The following is a 22,730-nucleotide window of genomic DNA, read 5'->3' on the forward strand; positions in this document are numbered from 1 at the left end:
AAGGGGTGAACATGTTTTCCATTTTCAAGATCCCTTTAATGATCAGGGTTTTCATCCCTTTCCTGGTTCTATCCCACTGTTATAGTGTCCATGTCAGTAGCTACTGAGAGACCATTTAAATATCAGGTTTAAGCAATTACCAACCAGTTTATGGGTGTGTTTAATTTTGGGAGACTTTGGGTCTTTTTCATAGTTAGTCTTTTTAATTTTTACTTCTAATTGTTCATCCATATGCTTTCAAAACCCCTAAGGAGGGGTATCACAGACAACAGAGATGGAAAAGGCCTATTAAGTTACATTATCTAGGTCATCCCCTCAGAGTATTCCATGAAGTATATTCTCAAGTGCTTTCTCCAGATGCTATACATGGAAAAGAAAAATACTGCACAGTGTGTGAGTTATTGTATGTCTGTTTTCCCACTAAATATTTAATATCCTCGCTTCCTTGCAACTGCAATATAAACAACAATAATAGTTGTTTGAGATGGTAGTTTTTAGCATTCTCTGAATCAGGAATTGAAAATTTCTCACATCTGAGGTTTGCGACTTGCAACATTAAGACTTGCAAAGGTGCCGATCAAATATTGCGAGACCCAAGGACCAATAGCAGTTTAAAGGTCTAATATCTTGCAAACAGACAGAATTGGAAACAAATGTTTGGTAGCTTTCGTAGGCTTTGCCAATGACATAACTGCAAGATTTTCCAACTCTGGAACTTTGTGAGATATATATCTTGAAACTATGTCATTCTGATTACCATAATACTTTTTGTTCTTACTTGAATTCCAAAATGATTTTAGCAGCCACTATCTTGAGAACTCCCAGAATGCAAACACTACACTTTAATGCCATCTAAAGCTTGGCTCCTCATTTTTAAATTGTACAAAGCACTAATAAGTTTAGTGAGGCAGAGGTTACTACAATTATGTCAGAACTGAAGTGGGGAAAAGTACACGATGCTACTTGGAATGACATGATGTAAAGGTCTGCTATGTCATAATCCGCAAGGCTTATAAACTCTTTTATAAACCAGAATACATTTTTTCAGGAGCAATAAGCAATCAGTCCTCGATAACTGATAAGAAGGAATAACTAAGAACTAAGGAATAACTAAAAAATGAACAAAAGGTCCAGTCATGACCCTTTGTTCCATGCACAGAGGAGAGCTCTGTGTGTAGATCCATTCAGTGGCATGAGTAGGAATCATCTTCTTCTACACCACGATCCTCTCTATTCCTCCAGCAACAGAGATCCAAGGACCTGCATGCGGACAGAGGGCAGGGCAGAATGAACATCTTTCCGCATCTCAACCACATAAGACATCCAATCAGAAGTAAAGCACTCTGAGATTGAACAGCCCGCGCTGTGTCCAGAGGCAGCTGCTGAGAGGAGAAACCTTGTCAGTACAGGTCAATCCAGAGGAGAACAGGTGGGAGCTGAGAAACAGCAAAGGTACAGGGTCTCATTTAGAAGTCTCTGTATCTCATAGGGTTCTCTGAGATCTGTGCATATCTTAAGGGATCTGTGAGATTCAGGGACCAGCCTCTCCACTTCTTATGTGGAAAGGAGGGGGCAAATCTTTCACCCATTTAAATATTCTGAGGAAAAGCAGCCTTGAAGGGAGCCTCACTGATTTATCCTTCCCCCTTTCTCTGTTTGTGGTGGGGGTTTCAGCCATGTTGGCTCAATCAGGCTGTAAGTTAATTCATCCTGATGAGGACAGACAACAAAAACTCAGCCATCACCTTTATTTTTGTTTCACATTGCCTAGCGTTTTGTAGTTTGGTGCCTTCTCTGGTGCCTGGCAAAGAAGAGACTAGGGAGAAAAAAGACAAAAGGAAACAAATATTTCATCTCAGATTTTTATTTGTGGTTGTACTTTAAAAAGAGGACAGTCAGCTCTTCATGAGTTAAAAAACTGGAACAGATGTCTGGTAATAAGGAAAAAGTACAGAGGAGGGGGAAATTAAATAAGATCTCTTGCAAGAACAGCTTTAGTATCTCTGGAGGTTATAAGAGCAATCATGTTCCTCTGAGCAGCTGATGGAGGACATCATTAAAATGTAGGCACTCCTTTGGAAGAGAACTTTCAGCTTGATTCACTCATTAATAGACACTAATGCTGGATTGTGCCTGTGTGAAAAAAAAAGAAGAAAAATCTGGTTCACTGAGTCTGACTCTCCTAAACCTTAACTAAAGGAATCCTTTCAAACTTTCTCCATCTTATTAGAAACATAAAATTCTATTGCGTCAAGTTGCTTTAAGAGACACATAACACTACGCTAGGCAACTAATGAATCATCATAGCATGGGCTGTTTGGGGTATGCTATGTGGATATATGTCTTCTTCATTTACAATGTCTAGTCATGGTTGACTATCCAGTCCAAAAATAGTGGAGTGCATAGGCAGCCCTTTAAAACTTAGCTGCCACACAATATGACTGTTGCATCATGTTCTATCTTGTAGGCATGCATGCGATAATGCAGTGTAGGAATACTAGGGATCGATGAACCATGGAGGTTTAGTTCACAAAGGGGATGATGAATCAAATCCTATGGTTTGGTTTGAAAACTTGGAAGTGTTTCAGGTTTGCTTGGAGGTTTGGTTCTGATTAACTTGAACTTTCAAGGTGTTAACCGTATGGGTAGCCCCCCTTCCTCTGATGTCTCTTCTAACAAGCCCCAGGACCTCATTTTCTTTCCTTAGGTATCTTCAGAGGGGACCCTGGGATTTGTTAGTGAGAGAAAACAAGAAACATCAGTTTGGGGGAAGGGAGGTTCACCAGTATGCCAGCTGTGTTAACTTTACCCCATGTTCACTGAACATTTGTGGGCTGGTCACAGAAACAAAACTTTAATTCCTGTCTCAGTTTGAATCACTCTGACATTGGATGGAGATATTTTGCACAGATCTCTCTATTAAGGAGAAGATGAGAGACAGTTCAGCATAGCCTGGTTCTAACAGTGTAGCTATAAAAGGAAGAAAAATCTCAGTTTTAACGTTTGCTGTGTTAACTAAGTACCCAAAGGAAATATTTTGAAACCTTGTTTAGATGAAGGGAAGATGCTTATATGACATCTTCTCTATAATACGTCCAAACTCCATTGTTTAAAAGTACATCTGAAAGAATGCAGACCTACATAGTCTTTCTTCCCCATGGGATTCTAATAGGGTAGAGGCCTGACATACCCTTAGAACAGTGGATCTCAAACCTTTTTTTCGTGACCCACTTGAAAACTGCTGAGGGTCTCGGCGGACCACTTAAGGATCTTTCCAAATGTTGTTTGTACCGTTAGCTAACTATTGTAAAGCACTTTGGATAAAAGCACTATATAAAAAAAACAATAATAATTTACTTTTTTTGTTCTACAAATTAAAGCATACAACTCGCAAGATGTTGGGAATGAGTGACAGAGGGTAGATCACTTGATGATTACCTGTTCTGTTCATTCCCTCTGGGGCACCTGGCACTGGCCACTGTCAGAAGACAGGATACTGGGCTAGATGGACCTTTGGTCTGACACAGTAGGGCCATTCTTATGTTCTTAAGTTAATTCATAGTTTAATGTCAGTAGCCTTACCTTTCTAATGCGATGGATGTGCCCTCTCTCCCTCGCCATGGCAGCCCCCGAGCAGAAGCTGGGAAGGAGAGGGGTCTCTCCCTTTCTCCTCCACTGCAGCCCCCGAGCTGGGGTGAGAAGGAGGGGGGCTCTACCCTGCCACAGCAGCCACAGAACTGAGGCTGGGAAGGAGGGCCGTCTCTCCCAAGCAGCCTCAGCCCTGGAGCTGGGGAAAGTCACCTCTTTCTCTTGCTGCCACAGCCCTGCACATCCCAAATTCCACCCCCTCTTCTCACCCCACTCCCCCCACCAAGACCACGACTTCAGCTTACATGTGCATCTTCTCCAGGGTCCAGGCACCTAATTAGTGGAGCCATGCCTGCGCGGCTCCACTAATTGGGTGGGTGGCCCTTCATTCTCTCGTGTGCGGCCACCCAGGGTTGCACCTTAGAGGGAACTATCTGTGGACCACCTGAATGGAGCTCACGGACTACTGGTGGTCCACAGACCAGAGTTTGAGTAGCCTCAGAAGTTGTGCTTTTTAGTGAGATAACAAAATATTGGATAACTTGTTAACAATGGGGTAGGAGACAAAGTCATAATTCATTAACATATTGGATACTGGAACATAAAATAAAAGTATATTAAATATAGAAAAATGCTGCTTTGTCTCAGGTACTGTCATGTGGTAGCTGTGGGTAAATGCTTACTTTTCAGTGGTGATCACTGTACATTTGCAGATATCTTTAAGTCAGATTTCTGAATGTTAACGTTGTTTTATACTGAATTCACCTTTAATTTAGCAACTTGCCCGTCAGAGCTCAATTATTTCTGTCTGACTTTGCAATAAAGCCACAATCCTTTATTGAAAAGTGATCACATTAACAGAGTACAATCCAGTGTTAGTATTAGGAAAAGCCTGCCACCTACATTTCATTTATGTGTAGTTTCCACAGTCTTCTCTAAAGAAGTAAGGGCAGAGGTGAAAGTACGCCCCGCTACGGTGTACCGGTAAGAGCCGGTGCGCCATACCAGGACTGGCTTTCCGAGAGGGTAATTTAAAGCCCTGAGGTAGCAGCAGCGGGGCTGCAGCTGGGATTTAAAAGGCCCCGGAGCTCCAGCCGCTGCTACTCCCCCCCTTCCCCCCGGGGCCCTTTAAATCCCGGACTGAGCCCTGCTGCCCGAGGGGTGGGGTGGGCTCTGGCGGGGATTTAAAGAGCCCCAGAGCTCCAGCCACTGCTACTGCCCCAGCCCTTTAAATCCCCACCAGAGCCCTGCTGCCAAAGCCCTGGGGTAGTGGGGGTGGGGCTCCGGCGGGCATTTAAAGGGCCAGGGCGGTAGCAGCGGCTGGAGCCCCAGAGCCCTTTAAATCCCCGATGGAGCCCGGCCACTGCTACCCCAGGGCTCGGGCAGCAGGGCTCAGGCGGGGATTTAAAGGGCTCGGGGCTCCGGCAGCTGCTACTACAGAGGAACCCCAGGCCCTTTAAAGCTCTGCCAGAGCCCAGAGCCCCGGGGTAGCTGTGGCAGCCAGGAGCCCCCAGGGCTCCTCAGTGATTTAAAGAGCCCGGAGCTCCACTGCAGTAGTGGCAGCTGAAGCCCTGGGCCCTTTAAATCGCCCCCGAGCCCCAGGGCTCCCAGGCGCCTATGCAGCTGGTAGCTCAGGGGTGATTTAAAGGGCCCCGGGCTCCCAGCCGCCACTACCGCAGCTGGAGCCCTGGCCCTTTAATTCAAGATTTAAAGGGCCCGGGGATTTAAGGCCCTGCCTCTTCCGGTTGAGGCCACGCCTCTTCCAGTTGAGGCCATGCCCCCTGCTCAGGACTCTGGCATACCGGTAAATCCTCTAACTTACTTTCACCCCTGAGTAAGGGAAATATTTATTTGGGAAGGAGAAAGCTAATAAACTTTCCTTTCTATGCCTGGCACAATTATAATTTGCTTTAACTATGAGTACAGTGTTCCGCTGTAATATTTATTCAAAAATGCTATCAACCCTCTTGAGTGCAAATATTAATATGTAGGGGAAGATTTGCAAATTTCCAACTTCCTTTACTATGTGGAATAAAAAGCCAGTCTTTTCCCATATTAAATAAAGTTAAAATTAATATGTTTTGTAATTTGGAGAACACACTAGAAAATGTAACAACCTAATATGAACTCTTAAATCTTTTAGTAATATAGGTAAGCATATTCACCACTGAAGAATTCCTAAGCAGACTTACAAAGTGCGCCTGGGTGCACTGCCTCATATTTGCAAACAGTGTTGTCCATCTGAGTTGCAACAGGATTCTGTAAGGTAGCATTAAATGTTCTCTTCAGGACAGTGTCCTTAAACAATGGGCTTAGCTGTGGAGACATAAATATATGAATTTCAGTCAAATCAACAGTAAGCATACATGAGCAGAATTCTACAATAATCTTGCTTATATACTTCCTAGGAAAGAAAGATTCTGCTTGCCACAAGAGACTGCTTCCTCCAAAGCTTCTTTATGGAAATCCAAAGCTTCTGTATGGAAAAGCACTCAACATTATCTACTACAGCTAAGAATACCTTATTACACTGTGCCATTTTGGATTATTGAGCTATAAACAATCCTGGAAACTGCAGGTGCTCAGCAACACTGAAAATCAGGCAAGTTATTTAGGTGTCTACATACGGATGAAGGACCATAAGTTTAGGAACCTTTTTTAAAAAAATCGTGGAGCACGGTGATGGAAGTCTTAGTAGTACGAGTGAAGGGAAGGAGGAAAGAACAGAACTAGATGATCTTTAGAAGTCCCTTCCAGTCCTACAGTTCTATGATTCTATGACTGCAGGACCACCTATATAAATAAATGTTTGCAGGATCAGGATCAGGCTTGGTAAGACTGAGTTAATTCAGATGTATATGGGCATCCCATTGTTCAGGTGTTTTTTGTTTTCATCATTACTAATGCGCAACATCACAAAATATTTTATGCATAAAGATGACAATAAATTAAGGAGAAAATGATCATTTTAAGGTGAGATTTCAAGGGAGGAAGTAATTCTTTGTCTTGGAGGGAAGGAAGGACAGAGGTTATAAATAGATGTGGCAGGAGGGTCATGTGGGTCCCCAACCTCTGAGGCAGAGATCAGAGGAGCAGTGAGTGGGCAGAGGAATAGGTGGGAATGTGGTCAAAGATATCTGGGAGAGGATTCTGGGGACCATAATGGCAATTTTGAATTTTTAAGTCAGTTAAAGTGACAATGGATGGGGATGATCTTTCTCCCTGAAACAGGAAAAAGGCAGTAGCATTCTTAACCTTCTGTGGCTTAAAAAGTAGGGAGTTTGGAAGATTATAATAAAGGGAATTGCAGTATGCAGCAAGGGAAATGGGTGACAGAAATGAAGGGCCTAATTCTCATTTACACCTAGGCCACTTTACACTCATCTGTCAGTGTACAAGATCCTTAAAGTAGGAGTAGATTATATCTAAACTCATTTTAACATCCCTTTACATGATTAGAACAGTTTAAATCAGTAGAGGCAGGGTCATAATAATTAAACATTCTAGGAACTTTCTAGAAAGCTCTGACACATAGAAATAGGAACCATTGGTGAAAAAAAGTTTTCATCATGGATAAATCCAATATTTCTGACCTTGGGAGCAAGCTAAAGCCAGATTTACAGAGTCATGAAGTCAGATACATGGGACTAGAGCTGGGGAACTATTTCTAGTGAATGATATATTTTACAAACAGGGGCCTTTCTTCTGTGCATATAAAGGGAAGGGTAACAACCTTCCTGTATACAGTACTATAAAATCCCTCCTGGCCAGAGGCACAAAATCCTTTTACCTGTAAAGAGTTAAGAAGCTCAGATAACCTGGCTGGCACCTAACCAAAAGGACCAATAAGGGGACAAGATACTTTCAAATCTGGGGTGGTGGGGCGGAAGAGGTTTTGGTCTCTCCATTCTGTGTGCTTGCCAGACACAGATCAAGGAAGCACGCAATCCAACTCCATTAGAATTAGTAAGTACTAGCAAGGGAATGTGTTAGCTTATTTTTGTTTTGGCTTGTGATTTTCTCTGTGCTGAGAGGAAGGTGTATTCCTGGTTTTCTTTTTGTAACTTTAAAGTTTTTCCCAGAAGGAATCCTCTGTGTTTTTTAATCTGATTGCCCTGTAAGATTATCTTCCATTCTAATTTTACAGATGTGCTTCTTTTACCTTTTTTCTTTATAATAATGTTCTGTTTCTTTTAGAATCTGATTGGGTTTTTTTTTAGTGTCCTAAAAAAACCCAAGGTTGGTCTGTGTTCATTTTGTTTATTCTCAAGCCTCCCCAGGAAAGAGGGTGTGGGGGCTTGGAGGAATATTAGGGGGGAGTAGGAACTCCAAGTGGTCCTTTCCCTGAGTTTGTCTAAATCACCTGGTGGTTGCAGCATTACCTAATCCAAGGTACAAGGGAAAATTTGTGCCTTGGGGAGTTTTTAACCTAAGCTGGTAGAAATAAGCTTAGGGGGTCTTTCATGCGGGTCCCCACAGCTGTAACCTAGAATTCAGAGTGGGGAGGGAACCCTGACAATGAGTTATTTGTAAACTGACTAATTTGTATTTGTCATTGTCCCATCATGCAAACATATTTCAGTGTAAGTGTTGCTTTTGAATGATTCAGTTCACCTATATCTTCAACTGTTTGATCGTCATTATTCATCATATATGGTTGGTTCCCCTAAGTCATATGGTATTGTTTCTGTTCCCTGACTGGATGACTGAAACAGTAGCAAACACTAACACAAAAATATAAATGATATGTTTATAAATCAAGAGTCAGTACTTCCACCACTAATAGCAAATTCCCTCTTATTTGTCCAGCATTTATGTGAACAAAATCTGCTGACACAACTGTTTGAGAATAAGCAAATATGAAAAAGTGTAAATGTGGCCAAATAGGAAAGTGATTCTGAATGAAAGAAAACGTCCATGAATAAATGAGGTGGGAGAGAAGTAGAATTAAGTAGTAAGAGCCAATAAGAGAAGAGAACTAGTGGGGAAGCTCCAGAGAAATAAAGTAAAGAAAACAAGCAACTGCATATGAATGAGGTAGCAACAAAGATCCTGTGACTCAATATTCATTTTAGAAAGAAGCAACCAAGCTGTATTGAAAACTATAGTCACTGTATTGGATCAAATGACTGAACTGGAAACAATTGTCTCTATTTGAGTTGCAACTGCGCAGTAGGGAGATATCAAGTCAACAGCAGAGTCATTAAATTGTTAGTTTCCGTCTCCCTTTATAGAGGGAAGGAGAGAATGCAGATCTGCCCACACCATAAAATATTCGAGGGATGAGAAGAGTTAAAGAACAAATAATCATAGGGTTGCCAACTTTCTAATCGCATAAAACCGAACACCCTACCCCACCCCTTCCTGAGGCCCCACCTGGTGCTCACTCCATCCCCACTTGCTCTCCCCCACCCTCACTCACTTGCACTGGGCTGGGGCAGGGGGTTGGGATGAGGGCTCTGGGTATGGGTGCAGGCTCTAGGGCAGGGCCAGAAATGAGGGGTTCAGGATGCAGGAGGGGGCTCCAGGCTGGGGGAGGGGGTTGAGGTGTGGGAGGGCGTGAGGGCTCTGGCTGGGGGTATGGGCTCTCAGGTGGGGCTGGGATGAGGGGGTTGGGGTGCAGGAGGAGGTGACAGATTTATGTTACCAATCTGCCTGAGGTGACAGGTGATCAGGCTGAGGCCACAGGATTGTAGGGGAGGAGGTGAAGGAGCACACCAGGCGACTATGTTTTAAAGCTTTATTAAGCAAATAACAGCAGTGAGTGCTGGGAACACTTCCGCGTTACTTGGAGGAAGGAAGGAAGCCTAAGTGCCCCCACCCTAACACACTTTCATACTCACACATGCACGACCAGAGGCTAGCCAAGCCTGGGTGTAATGTAAGAAGTAGAGGGGGAAGGGTAGACGAGAGTTTTGTCCCCTGCACAGGCCATTTAGGGTCCGCTGTTGATCTCCGACTTGCTTCAGCTTTTGGGAGGGTTTTAAGTTTTGGGTTTTTTGGGGGGTGTTTTGATTAGGGACCTTTGTCGCCCGTGCTCTCTGTACCAGTTTAAACTGGCCTTTTGAGGCTTTTTTAAAACACATTGGCTTTAGGGTTGTTATGTTTTTATTTGCTGACCTTTGCATTTTTACTAGTTTTTGCACTTTTTGCTGTTTTGTTTGTTTTGTTTTGTTTTTAATGGTTGGCTGGGGTTGGGTGAGATACAGATACAGCTGCAGGCTTTTGGGTTGCATAGAGTCTGTTCTAGTGCCATGGCCTTGGACTGAAGCCAGCATTTTATCTTCGGACTGAGCTGAAGTGTTGAGTTAACCTGGGTTTTTGGGGGTTTTTTGGCCTCTTGCAACCTGCAAAGGAACCTTTTACTTTTAACTTATACCTTTAACCCTTCCCAAAATACCTTGCAATACCTGCAACAGCATTAGCAACATACAATGCTAATTTGCCTCCCCAAGGAATCCCCTAAGGAAGGGGGCCATTGGGTTGTAACAAGGGCTTCGGGAGGGAGTTTGGGTGCGGGAGGGGGCTCGGGCAGGAGGTTGGGGTGTGGGAGGGGGTTTGGGGTGCAGACTCTGGCAAGGCTGCGCTTACCTCTGGCAGCTCCAGGAAGTGGCCGGCATGTCCAGCTCCATGCCCACAGCACCCACTGGCCGCAGTTCCCGGCCAATGGGAGCTGTGGAGCTGGTGCTTGGGGTGGGAGCAGTGCGTGGAGCCCCCATGGCCATCCCTGTGCCTAGAAGCTAGACATGCCAGCTGCCTTAGCCCCGCCAACCGGACTTTTAGTGGACTGGGTGTTCCAGTCAAAAACCGGATTCCTGGCAACCCTAAATAATTCTCATAATGCTTTTAAATTTTATAAAAGTTTCATCCAAGCATCTCAAGGTGCTTTGGAAGTTGGATAAGTATTACTATACCCATTTTACAAACTGGATAACTGAGGCACATTGACAGAACAGTGCAAGTCTGCTCTGCTGCTGCTGCTTGTGCATGACCAGTTTGGTTGACAGTAAACTTCAAAAATGTGTGACAGCAAATTGGTGTAATACTGAGTACGGCTGAGAGGCTTTGGACTGACTTTCATGAATTTCAGGGATCCTTAAACTGATGAGAAAATATAGCTACAGATCCTGCTTCCAGGGCTACAAGTGAGCCAGAGCAGAGAAACTAGTGAGGTTCCTTACTGCATGGGGTGAAAGTGGATTGGAGGGGCTGCACAATTCTGGTGCAGTGCAAAGCTCAGCTCTGGAAGGGGTCTCTTCACTGCAGTATGCAAAATGCAGGCCAGAGTGGGAGAACCCACTGACACCCAAGTCCTCCTCTCCTGTGGAGACCATGTGTTAGGACAGTGGGAGCTAATGATGTTTTCAGCTTCCAGAACTGCTTCACAGCCATCAGCAACCTGAGCAGAGTTACCTAGCACACAGTGTGGTATGCAAGCAGTGTGTTCGATGGGAAGCCCTGGGCTCTAAGGATGAGGTCTACAGCTTTGAAGTTATTTGGACATTGTGACAGGTTCCAGTCGGTCCTCCGAAACCCTAGGGGGCGCTGGAGAGCTATGGTCCCACTGGCAGGCCTTAGTCACACCTTTCGGGCACTGCAGAATTAGCGGGGAAGGTGTGCCGGCCCGAGTCTGCGGCGCGCCCCGCAGGCGGGGGGGCGCCGGTACGGGTTTGTAGCACACAGTTCTGCTACCCAAGGCAAGCTGGCCGGGGTAGGGGAACGCAGGCCCACCCAACTCCACGGCGTTCCAGCCCAGGGCCCAGTCTGTGGCAGGAGGCGAAGGTCCTGCCGCTGGGTCAGCGGGGCCACCCGCACTCGCTGACCAAACACCCCAACCCCACGGTGCAGTTCTGCCTCTGGGCTACTTCCTACCCGGTCTCTCAAGCGGGTCTCTCCGGTCCCTCCAGCTCGTCCGGGTATTCCGCTGCTGGCAGCTCCAGCTCCCCCCTCTGTGTCGGACTCACGCTGGCCCGGGCTACCGCCGGGCCCCTCCAGATCCTCCGGGTATTCAGCGGCTGGCAGTCCTGGTTGCCACAGGCCTTCCTCCCAGTCAGGTTCCTCCTTGCCCAGGGCCTCCCCTGGGTCAGCAGCAGGATCGCGAGGGAGCAGCCTGTGTCTGTCTCCCTCCCTGGTGCTCTCCTCACTGGGCAAAGGGCCCCGCCCTTTGTACTTCCTGTCCCACCCCTCCCCTTCTGGGGATTGGCGTAAGCTTGGTCTGGCCCCGTCCACTCAGGCTGAGAGGGTGGCTCTTTACCCTCTGGTTCGGAGGGGAGCCACCCTGGCTCCCTACAGACATATACACTGCATAAATGCAGATATACAGTATAATGTACTGAATTTTAGAAGGACATCAAGTGCAGCTTACAACTCAGGATTACTGAGCAACTGTATTCACATAAAAGTCAATCTTCTAATAACGTAATTTAAGCCATAGTTTAACTCTGAATATGCTGTATTCAACTAAGCTCCCGATTTGAGTATAGAAGTTAGTGCCATCAGCTGGATAATAAATTAATACTAAGAACAGTCTCTGTAGTGTACATCTAGAAGAACACCATTCCTTTGGCCCTCTGAGTTTGCACTCTACCTTTTGTTAAAAGGAGCCTAATCAAAAAGCAGTCCATGAAAAATCAGAAATATCTCTGAAACTAAGTCTGGGGGTTTGCAATCTTAGTGGATGTAAAAGAGTACAATGCTTTGGTATTTGAATTTTAAATTAATTTAAACATCTTCAGTGGGTATTATTTACAATTTGAGTAAAGGCAACACTGTATTCATATGTAATACCCTTGCACTTCTGCAGCAGCCAAAATGTGCTGAATTTGGCCTTTAGATACATGTGTGTGCATGCACCACTAAGTTTACTATGCTTGCATGGATGTAAATGAATGTTGAGTTTGGCCCAAAGTGTTTTTACACTTGACTGATGTAATTTTCATCTAATTGTTTCCCACCTATACTCAATAAATCAACATCGATACATGGCACTAGATTATTTTTTTACAATACATATCTCCTTCCACACAGAGAACTGTTTTAAGGTACAAGTGCCTCCCTTATGCACCACTATTTGAATGTTTTACCCTTACCAGTGAGTTTCTCTAAAATACTTGGGAAATCTCAACTCATGTTACAAGGCTGGTGCATGTCTACTTTCTTATGAAGAAGTGGTGAACCAAGTAATGAGCTTACACTGGCCCAGCTTCTGACCAGTGCAAGACGGTACAATTCTGGTGCGTAAGACTGGGGAGCTGAGGGGAATTGGCTGGAGCCTCTCTATTGATGGTTCATGAGCAGCTAGGAGATCACTCATGTAACACAGTTAAGTATGTCCCAGCCTGTAGATATCTATATATCGGTGGGTTTGGAAGACTCAGGGTCCCATAGTCCAGGTTGCACTCAGGGGACCCCTTCACACCAGGAGTTCCCTACAAGACCTTGGAAAGGATTACAAGGTGCTACCTGCTCCTACGAAATTATACAGCCCTGACAGCAGGAGCAGAATTGTTTCCTGCCTCCCACTGCTCTGTTGGGGACTCATACTACCATCTGATTCTCCGATGACCCTGTTCAAGATCAAGAGAAGCAGTGCCTCTACCTAGAGAGTCCTCTGATTGAGTAGCAGCTACCCACTGTCCCCTGAAAGTCCACCTCAGGATATTGGTGGAGAGGAAGCTGGTCCCCATGAAGACAACTGATGTTCAGGTGTGTGTGGGAGAGTTTTGGGGTGGGGTGAGCAGGGAGGGCCTGCTAAAGGGACAGAGGTTTTTCATAGAGTCAGGTTTTATACAAACCCTAATCTCCATGTGAAGCAGCAGTGGTTGATTCAATGCCTGATCCTGCGGCCAAAATCCTGCTGGGTTAAATTCACAAAACTCATGAAACAAACCACTCTCCAATTCTAAAAGTATCTAGTGGATTGAGTGTAGTGGTGGAAGCCAGGAGCACCTGTTTTCTAATCAAGGAATCAGAAAATGAGACAGATTTTCTAAAATTTTAAAGTGAGGCTGTAACTTCTTTTCCAACCCTCTGCCCCCCTTCCACTTCAGCACAGGAACCACCCTGGGGACTAAGGCTCCCAAAAGGCTCTACTGCCATACAGGGAAGGAGCCCAAAGCCTCAGCCCTTACTCTTCCAGCCTTCACCCCCATCTTCTGGTCTGGAGGACATTTTTTTTACAGCTGTGACTCCCACACACTACTGAATTATAAGTACCATCTCCTTTCCCGTCTTCTCCCCCGGAAGGCAGGTAAAAGCAACAGAGTGTCATGTCAACAAGACGGAGGCTTATGTTTAGGAAATTGATGTCGGATGCCATTAACATCTTCCTTTTCTACGACTGATGCTTACCAAGTATTATTGTCACTATTATCAGAATTTTCATGGCTGTTATGTCACCATGCTTCCAGCACATCCACCACAGGAACAGATGGGGTTCATAGTGCCTCTGAAAGGGCCCAACAGACCTGTCCTGCCTGTAGCACTTGGCAAACTGGACAGCCATTCCTCTTGGAGTGTGCCTTTATACAATCCACTATTTCACCTATTCCAGTTGAAACTGGGAGGAACTATCCAAGGAAACAGCAAAGCAGACATAAGAAACTGGATATCAAACTTCTACTACTTGTCCACTGCACAGGACAATTACCTAGGTGCAGGTCACAAGAAGGCAGCACACACCTATCTGAACTAAAATTGATGCTGAACAATGCAAGATCCATCACCAACAAACAACAAGCAATACACGACTTCATTTAGTGATGCAGTATAGTTAGCAATACTGAGACTCAGCTGGATGATACTGCTAGCTCTGTGCTAGCCCACCTCATCCCCCTAGATTACATGGCCCATCACAAGTCCAGAGAGGTCAAGAAGGCAGGCAGCACTGCATTAGTCTTCTTTTCAAATATCAGATCCAAAGGAGATGCCGCAGGTAAGACATTCAAATTCATTTAACTAACAGTGGAAACCGGAGACACAGCTAACAGATTTTATGCTCATTCACAGACCATCAAAGAGTATATGGTTCATAAAGGATCTCACTGATATCTTATTGATGATGGTGGTGAACACCCCTGACTTGTCATCCTGGAAATGTCAACATTCAGGTTGACAAAGGGGCAAACGTAAACTCATTTCCCCAACTGCCCTCCTAGGACTTTCACAGGTTAGCTCTGGTCCAACCCACACAGCCAGTCTCACCTTGGTCTTAGACTAGATGTCAATATAGAGGCTAACATAACCCAGGCAATCCTTTGGACAAACCATAACTTCATTTAATCAGAGGACAATGGTTTCCCCACTCCTAGGCAGCAAGAAAGACTAAAGACTCTGATTCAACCATGAAGCATCTTAGGGAATATCTACACTGCAATCCCAGGGGTAACTGCAGCATGGGTAGTCAAACCTTCACAAGGTTTACCAGCACTAGCTTGGCTATAAATAGCAGCATGGGCTTCAGTGTTGGCACGCAAGGCAAACAGATCCCCAGGGTGCTTGTACAGATGTGCTGAAGTCCCTTCTGCAGCATCTACACTGCTATTTTTAGCTGTGCTAGCATGAATAAAACTACCCCAGGTATGCCTACCCATGCTTCAATATTACCTCGGACTGCATGTTAGACATACCCTTAGATTCCATCAAATTCCAAAGCATGCTAAATAACAGCACCACTCCACCTTCAGGAGGAGAAGTCAACAATCTGGTGAATCCTTATGTTTATAGACTAGCCTCGACTGTCAACACACTCACGCACCCCAAGCAGCTCCTCCTCCTCATTACCCATATAGATTTCCTTGGTTTTCCGACACCCAGCACAAGATGAAGAGAGAAGGTCAGGAAGTCATGCACAGATGTTGGAAAATAAAGACTGAAACAGACAGGATGAAACATAAATAATTTCTCCACACCTATCCTGAGGTTGTATTACAGACAAAGAGAACCTTCCTATCAGCCTCCACTGAAACTCCCAAATCCCATTTCAGGAAGATAGTCAGGTGGTAAACTGCTTCATCAATCCTGACTGCCTGCAGCCCACAACAAAACCCAACACCAAGCCCTGGGAAGAACAATCAGCCTACTTTGCTGAAAAGATCACATACATTTGGGAAAAAGAAAAGGAGTACTAGTGGCACCTTAGAGACTAACCAATTTATTTGAGCATAAGCTTTCGTGAGCTACAGCTCACTTTATCGGATGGGAAGGCTCTCAAACAGCATGAATCTGCTCTCGCTATTCTGACCAAGAAACAGCCCCCTAAAATCCCAGAGTTCAGTACACTCACTCCTCAAAAAGTTCTGGACATCCTAAAGGAGTCTCAACCCAAGATCTGTGAACCTGTCCCAATCCCTTCCTGGCTGACGAAAGACACTCAACTGGTGCCACTAATGAAGGAAATAGCTTATGCCTTGTTCAGTAAAGGATTCCTCCTTCAAACACGCTATAGTCCAACCAACACTGAAGAAACATGCATTCTTACACACATCAGTTCTTGCCAGCTACCAGACAGTATCAAAACTTCCACTTCCGAGTAAGCTCTTAGAGAAACTGACCAAAGGCTAATTACATGCTCATCTAATTGAAGATAATATCCTTGATCCAGTACAATTTAGATTCAGGCCAAGACATGGGATGCAAAAAGCTTTAGTGACACTGATGGGGTGATCTCCTCCAGTCAATAGATGGTATGTAGGCATCCATTCTCATCCTCCTGGATCTCTCTGCAGTATTCAACACTGTTAGCCATGAAATACTGCTGTCCTGCCCGAGAGGTGACAGAGATCCAGGGTAATACCCTAAAATGGATTAAATCCTTTCTGGGGGGAGGGGGTGTGTGCACACAAATAATAGTGATAAGAAACTGCCATTAGACCCTTCACTTATGGAGTCCCATAAGGATCAATTCTCTCTCCAGTCCTATTCTACATCTACATGCAGCCACTAGATGAACTAGCCAGACAACACAGCCTGAAGTGCCAGCCATATGCAGCTGATACACAGCTCTACTATCCTTCATCTGACCATACCACTACCACTACGATAGCCCTGTGATTGTATGAGATGAGCCCATGGATGAAAAACAGATGGTTGAAGCTGAATCTGAGCAAGACAAAGCTTATGTTGGAGCAGAAGAAAGCACTTTGAAGGGCTTGCATCCATGGCATGGTATCCTCTGGCTGAAGGATACAGAACACCTGCAGTTATTCAATTCAGTCCATAATTTAGGAGTGCTCCTGGATTTTTCACTGATGCTAAGCTTTCACATAGCAGCATCCATAATTAATGCTTTCTACTATCTTTGGTTGGCTGAGAGACTCCATCTTATTCAGCAGCCAATGATCTGATCTTTGTTATATATGTCTTTGTCACCTCCTATCTAAACTACAGCAAAGAAATGTATGTGACCATGAAACCATGAGATCTTAGGAAACTCCAAGTAGCACAGAATGCTGCAACACATCAACATAAGCTACCATGAGCATCTCAAACCAGTCCTTACCTCACTACACTGGCTTCCGATAGAATACCAAGTCAAGTTCAAGGTGTAGGTCCTTATCTTCAACTCAACGGCCACAACCTAAAGCTCCAGAATGAAAACTGTGGCCAACAGCTCCACTCCACATGCACAATGAAACTTGCTACCACAAGGCTAAAGCTCATCTGTGCAGGAGACAGAGCTTTCTCAGGGGCTGATCTGAGACTGTGAAATGAACTCCCACAGGAACAGGACCATTATAAACCTCATCACCTTCCACTCCAGTTGCAAGGCTCCCTTCATCAACCTGTCTTCTCTAACATAAACACATAGCAGTTAGCACATTTTAAAACAAAACAGAATCCGACACAGCACACACAACTCTCCCCAACAGGAGAAAATGAGAGAGAGAATGAACTATCGATGACAAATGTTACATTGCTTAATGCATTACTGGAAGGCACTCATTGTGTTTATGTGTAAGTAATTTAAATTATTTGTTTCAGTTTCCTTGAGGATGGTCTGAGGATTAGTTAATGTTTGTAAATGTTTGAAAATGGAGTGCAAAGTATTTTTGTTATAGGTTAGGTACTACCAAAATTACTCAGATATCCACATTGTGAACAGGAATCCCTCTAAGAATCATTATTAAACAAGAGAAAAAATTGAAGGAGTAAGGCCCAGCCTCAGGCTTTTAATCCAGGCAGTTATTATTTGCCTGGAAATGCACAACCCAGTGGTCAGCATTGCTACTACAAACTGTGCACTAATACAAACATCTGAAAATGTGAAAAACAACTTTTCACATACATACAGTTTTTGTCTCAAGACTGGCCAAATGGAATTCTAGAAAATGTTCCTATAGCAAAAATAATAACCTCTGAGCTGACAACAATTATAAGAAATTTCAGCCCACAGAGTAATCTCCCCCCGACCATCCCTGAAAAGTAAGTGTCAGAAAAAGAGGGTCGTATGATCTAAATTTCTGAATTTTGCAACGTAAATTCTACTACCTTTTTTAAAATTTAGTGTGGGTTTACTAAGATGACATCAAAGAGTGTTCTTTACACATAACAATGGCAGGATATGGCCTAGTGGTGAAGAAATAATACCAGCTCTGAAAAGATTTAAGGCTCTTGGAACTGGTTACAAGTAAACAGTCATTTAGTTTAACAGCATGCCCTAGTATAATAGAATTTGGGAAAGTATCCAATATGGGATGACAAGAACTTGTCTTCATCTATGATTTGCCACATGGTATGCATCTTAATGCAGTAATGGCCACAACCAATCACTAATACTAAAGAGCTAGGAGACATTCCCACTCCAACAGACATTTTTTCTTATAATCCCTCAAAACTGTACAATTTCTTTTGTTCACTGTACAATAAGCAATAATAAGAATCCATCTCTGCACTGATCTTCCAAGATTTTCAAAAACTCCTCCTATACTTCCAATTGATGCCAGGCTATGTAATTAGGTTCATTTTAATGCCTTAGCTCGTTAGGCAGCTTAGCAAAAGTATTTACATAAAGGAAAAATCTAATAAATAACTTTCTCATCTGTAAATACTAAAGGCCAGAGTTTTCCATGTAACAATTTGGTAAGTAACCCTAATCCTTCTAATAGCTATACTTGGACTATATAATATCTCCAGAATAGCAAAAAAGTCATGTAGTCAATTTCTCACATAACAAGAGTTATCCTGGACACAAAAAAACTTATACCACTCCTAAAATAAAAAATATATTGCAATAACAATTTTTAAATTTAATGGAAAAATAATATTTTGTCTCTGAAATTCTACAAAATAATAAGTTAACAGAATATGGAGACATACGAGAAAATGCAGGGCTACATGTTGAAAGTAACATAAATAATTTATGCACTCACAGTTCCAATAAGATGACCAGTGAATGTTCTCCTTACATAAGCCCATTTAGCCCAATATTCCGCCTTTTGACAGGGCTGGTGCCAGATATTTCACAGCAAATGAACAAAACAGGGCAATTTATCAAGTGATCCATCCCCTGATGTCCCACCTTCTAGCAATCAGAGGTTTAGGGACACCCAAAGCATGGAGTTGTGCCCCTGACCATCGTGGTTAATAGTCACTGATGGATCTATCTTCCATGAACTTACCTAATTCTCTTATGAACCCCAATTCTCTTAATACTTTTGGTCTATACAACATCATCTGGCAAGGAGTTTCATCACCGGTTGACTGTGCATTGTGTGAAGAAGTACTTTCTTCTGTTTGTTTTAAATCTACTGCCTATTAATTTCATGGGATGACCCCTAGTTTGTGTGTTATGTGAAGGGGTAAATAACACTTATTCACCTTCTCCCCACCATTCATGGTTTTATAGACCCCTATCATATCCTCCCTCAATCGTCTTTTTTCCAAGATGAACAGTCCCAGTCTTTTTAATCTCTCCTCACATGGAAGCTGTTCCATACCCCTATGTAAGATGTTTCACACTGTGCTGTAACATTTTCTAAAATGTGATTGCTCTGTAAGCAAATATATTGTAACACACCTTAAAAAATGCACAAGGAGAGCAAATGCATTATTCTAAACATTCCTTCTGAAAACTATAATACCCTCACTCATGCTAAATAGTACTTTGCTTCACTCATGTTCACACTGACGCTGAGGAGACTATTAGCATAGAAAGGCACTACTGTGTGTAATGGGTTGTCTTAAGCATTTTCTGATCAATATCATTGTAATGCATTTTGAAAATCTATACATTTTAAACACTCATTTTGTAGGGAATACAAAATAATTTAAAAAAAAGAAAATGTGGATGCTTATCTGAACCTTATCCAAATGTACAAACCCTGGAGAGCTGATCTTTCCTTCTAATCCAGCTTTATGTAACCCTTCCATTTTCAACCCTGGCTCACAGCAGTAGCCGCCAATTCTATTACCTAACCCTCTGTCTATAGTCTCTTAGATCTATACCCTATCCGAGATTAAAATTGAATATTCAACCATCAATCTGTTACTGGAAATTAACTCTATATTTTCAGTGCAAATACTTTAAAAGGCATTTATAAAACCAAGCTCTTGGACCAGTTGAGATAAAAGGATTCAACTGGCACTAAGCAATCTACTATGTGACAGAATAATTGACTAAGGCCCCAATTCAGCAAAGGATTTAAGCACATCGTTAAGTCCATCTCTATTCAGCAAAGCACTCAGGCCTCAATTTAGGACAGCATCTCTATTCAGGCAGGATGCTTAAGCATGTGCTAAAAAGTCCCATTAACTGGGAACAGACCACAATGTTTTCCTGAACAAGAATACACTTAAGCCTATACTCAAATGCTTTCCTGAACCAGGGCCAAAAACATGTGCTTAAGTGCATTTTAAAAGCTATTTAGGCATTACTACGCTCAGTGTTGTGATGACTAACTGATTTAGGAGCCTAAGTCTGATTTTCAGAAGGGATTTAGACATTCAGGAGTCTAAATCCAATCAACTGTTGATGGAATTAGTCTCCAAAGTGCCTAAATGCATTTGAAAATGAGATTTAGTCTCCTAAATCAGTTAGCCATTGCAGTGTTGAGCACAGTGGTGCCCACATAGCTTTAAAAATGTGGACCTAAATGAAAAGAGGAATGAATGAGTGAAAAGGATTTTAAGGCAATTCGCTCTACAACATTCTAAATAAGAGTTATTTTCATGGAAAACTAGTTCACAGCCACATAATTTTGTAACTTACAATATGGAAACAAGTTTAGTAAAAAAAAATGTAATTTATCATTCATAATTGCCTCTTGTATACAAATGCTTGTACAGACTTTCAATGGTCTGGAACTAGACTAGTTGAAATACTATAAAAATAACATTATATTACATATATTTCAAATAAGCAAACTTAATACATTCAAAAGTGCAGAAAAAAAATACTATCCACAAACATCATGTAATTCTTTTATAATCTTTACTGAACATACAGTGTGTGATGCATACAATACGAGAGGCAATTTAAATGTTGAATGAATTGCTGAGATATGGGTCTGCTAGCTATCAGCACATATGTTAAGTATAAAGAAAGCATTCACTTTTCACTCATTAATGCCATAATTTTTCTGTTTGCATTTCACTTTGTTACAGGCTTCAAATGCCAGTTAAAAAATTTAAGTAACAACTTATTTTTTTATTACAAAGATATAAACTTTTAAATCGGCATAGACTCTCAGGAGAGCAGTAGAAAAATTATTTCCATTTTTTATTTGATTTTAACAATTAAGTTCTCTGAGCATTAAAAAAACAACAACAAAGTTTAGCAATTGAACAGAATACCTATTGTATCTCCAGGCAGCCGAAAGAAAGCTGCCTCAGGGAAAGAATTTATTAAACATCCGTTCTCTCACCCCACCACCTACCCATTTTGAACTCAGAATTACACAGCATGCATCCTGTCTCAAAAACATTGTGATTTGCCTTTCAGTCATATATTTCCTGCTGCTGGTGAAATCTAAGCTGTATTTCATGAAAAGGTTCAACTCAAGAATTATTACAATGCCATGGTTACAAGGCAAAATATATGGTAGACTCAGGGGGCCAACCAAAGGAAACTTGGTTTTAGAAGAAAAATTACCCCTCTATTTGGAATTTCATATGCACAACCTTTTGCATTTATGTTTATATGTATCTGTAAAGTTTAACTGAATATCTCATAAACATCATAATGCTGACCTGTTTTATCTGCAGTGCACTTTGTGTGGTCCAACCATTTGTGAAATGGTAATGTTATCTAGTAAAGGCTGTTTATGTTTCGTTTATCATTTCACAGTCATTCTGAAAACTTTTCCAAAGATGTGTGAGAAATGCTTAGGGCTGCCAGTTTGTTGGCAAAGCACCCAGTAAGCAATTTGTAAAGATTGAAAACTTATGAATTTCTGAATTGAATTCTGCATCTTTGAACTTCCCTTTCAAAACATACATTAAACATACTTAATGAAATTAAAACTTTAATAAGTTTTAACGATAACTTTAACAATAACATTTTCAGTGCTTCCAACACAGAGAAATGGCATAGCACTAGTTTAAATCACACAACTGTGAGCAGATCCTCAACTTGGATTTTCCCCAAAATTCAGGCAGAAGAAGAGAACAGAAAAGATATCACTTGAGTAAAAATGGAATTATCCTCACCAAGCGACACTCACAAATGACCTGATACTGTAAGATGCTGAATGCTCCCAACTTTCCTTGAAGTCAAAGGGAGCTGAGGGTATGCTACACAAAAGAAGAATCTATCTCATCATCTCCACTCTGGAAATATATCAAAGTTGGCTAGGGAAGGAAAGATAAAAACTGTGCAGAATTACTAATAACAACCAACACAGTACCTAATATACAACCACAATACACAGACTACTACAGCTACCAGTAATAGGGCCAGATCCCTTTGACTTCAGAGGGAATAGTCACAGTAGTTAGCACTATGCACAGTAGTAGGTGTATGTAGAATTGGACCCTTGAAAGAAACCCACAATGGCTAGCATTCAAAAAAGCAGCAGAATAAAATGATTCACTTAGACCATGTGGGAGCTGATAGGGCCACCGGGGAGGTGGTGTAGCGCCCTCAGGAGGGAAAAGGAGGTGTGGGACCGCTATTGAGACCAGGATGGGCCCTAGGGGACCCCTGC

The 22,730-nt window shown here is 42.7% G+C and overlaps 1 protein-coding gene across 3 annotated transcripts in view; it reads right to left on the bottom strand.

Moving 5' to 3' along the window:
• Positions 1-1,856: 1,856 nt before the first annotated feature.
• STPG2 (sperm tail PG-rich repeat containing 2) overlaps positions 1,857-22,730 on the bottom strand; it is a 407,840-nt gene continuing 386,966 nt past the window's right edge. For 2 of the 3 annotated variants that reach the window (XM_073340746.2, XM_073340744.2), the window contains 2 exons: positions 5,781-5,904; positions 2,143-2,725 (listed from right to left, as the gene is read on the bottom strand). In XM_073340746.2, the coding sequence (XP_073196847.1) occupies positions 2,691-2,725; positions 5,781-5,904 (159 nt within the window). In that variant the 3' untranslated portion in view covers positions 2,143-2,690. The other variant, XM_073340745.1, reaches the window with a different exon arrangement.

The sequence above is a fragment of the Lepidochelys kempii genome, chromosome 4 (assembly GCF_965140285.1).
Source record: "Lepidochelys kempii isolate rLepKem1 chromosome 4, rLepKem1.hap1, whole genome shotgun sequence".
NCBI lineage: Eukaryota > Metazoa > Chordata > Testudines > Cheloniidae > Lepidochelys > Lepidochelys kempii.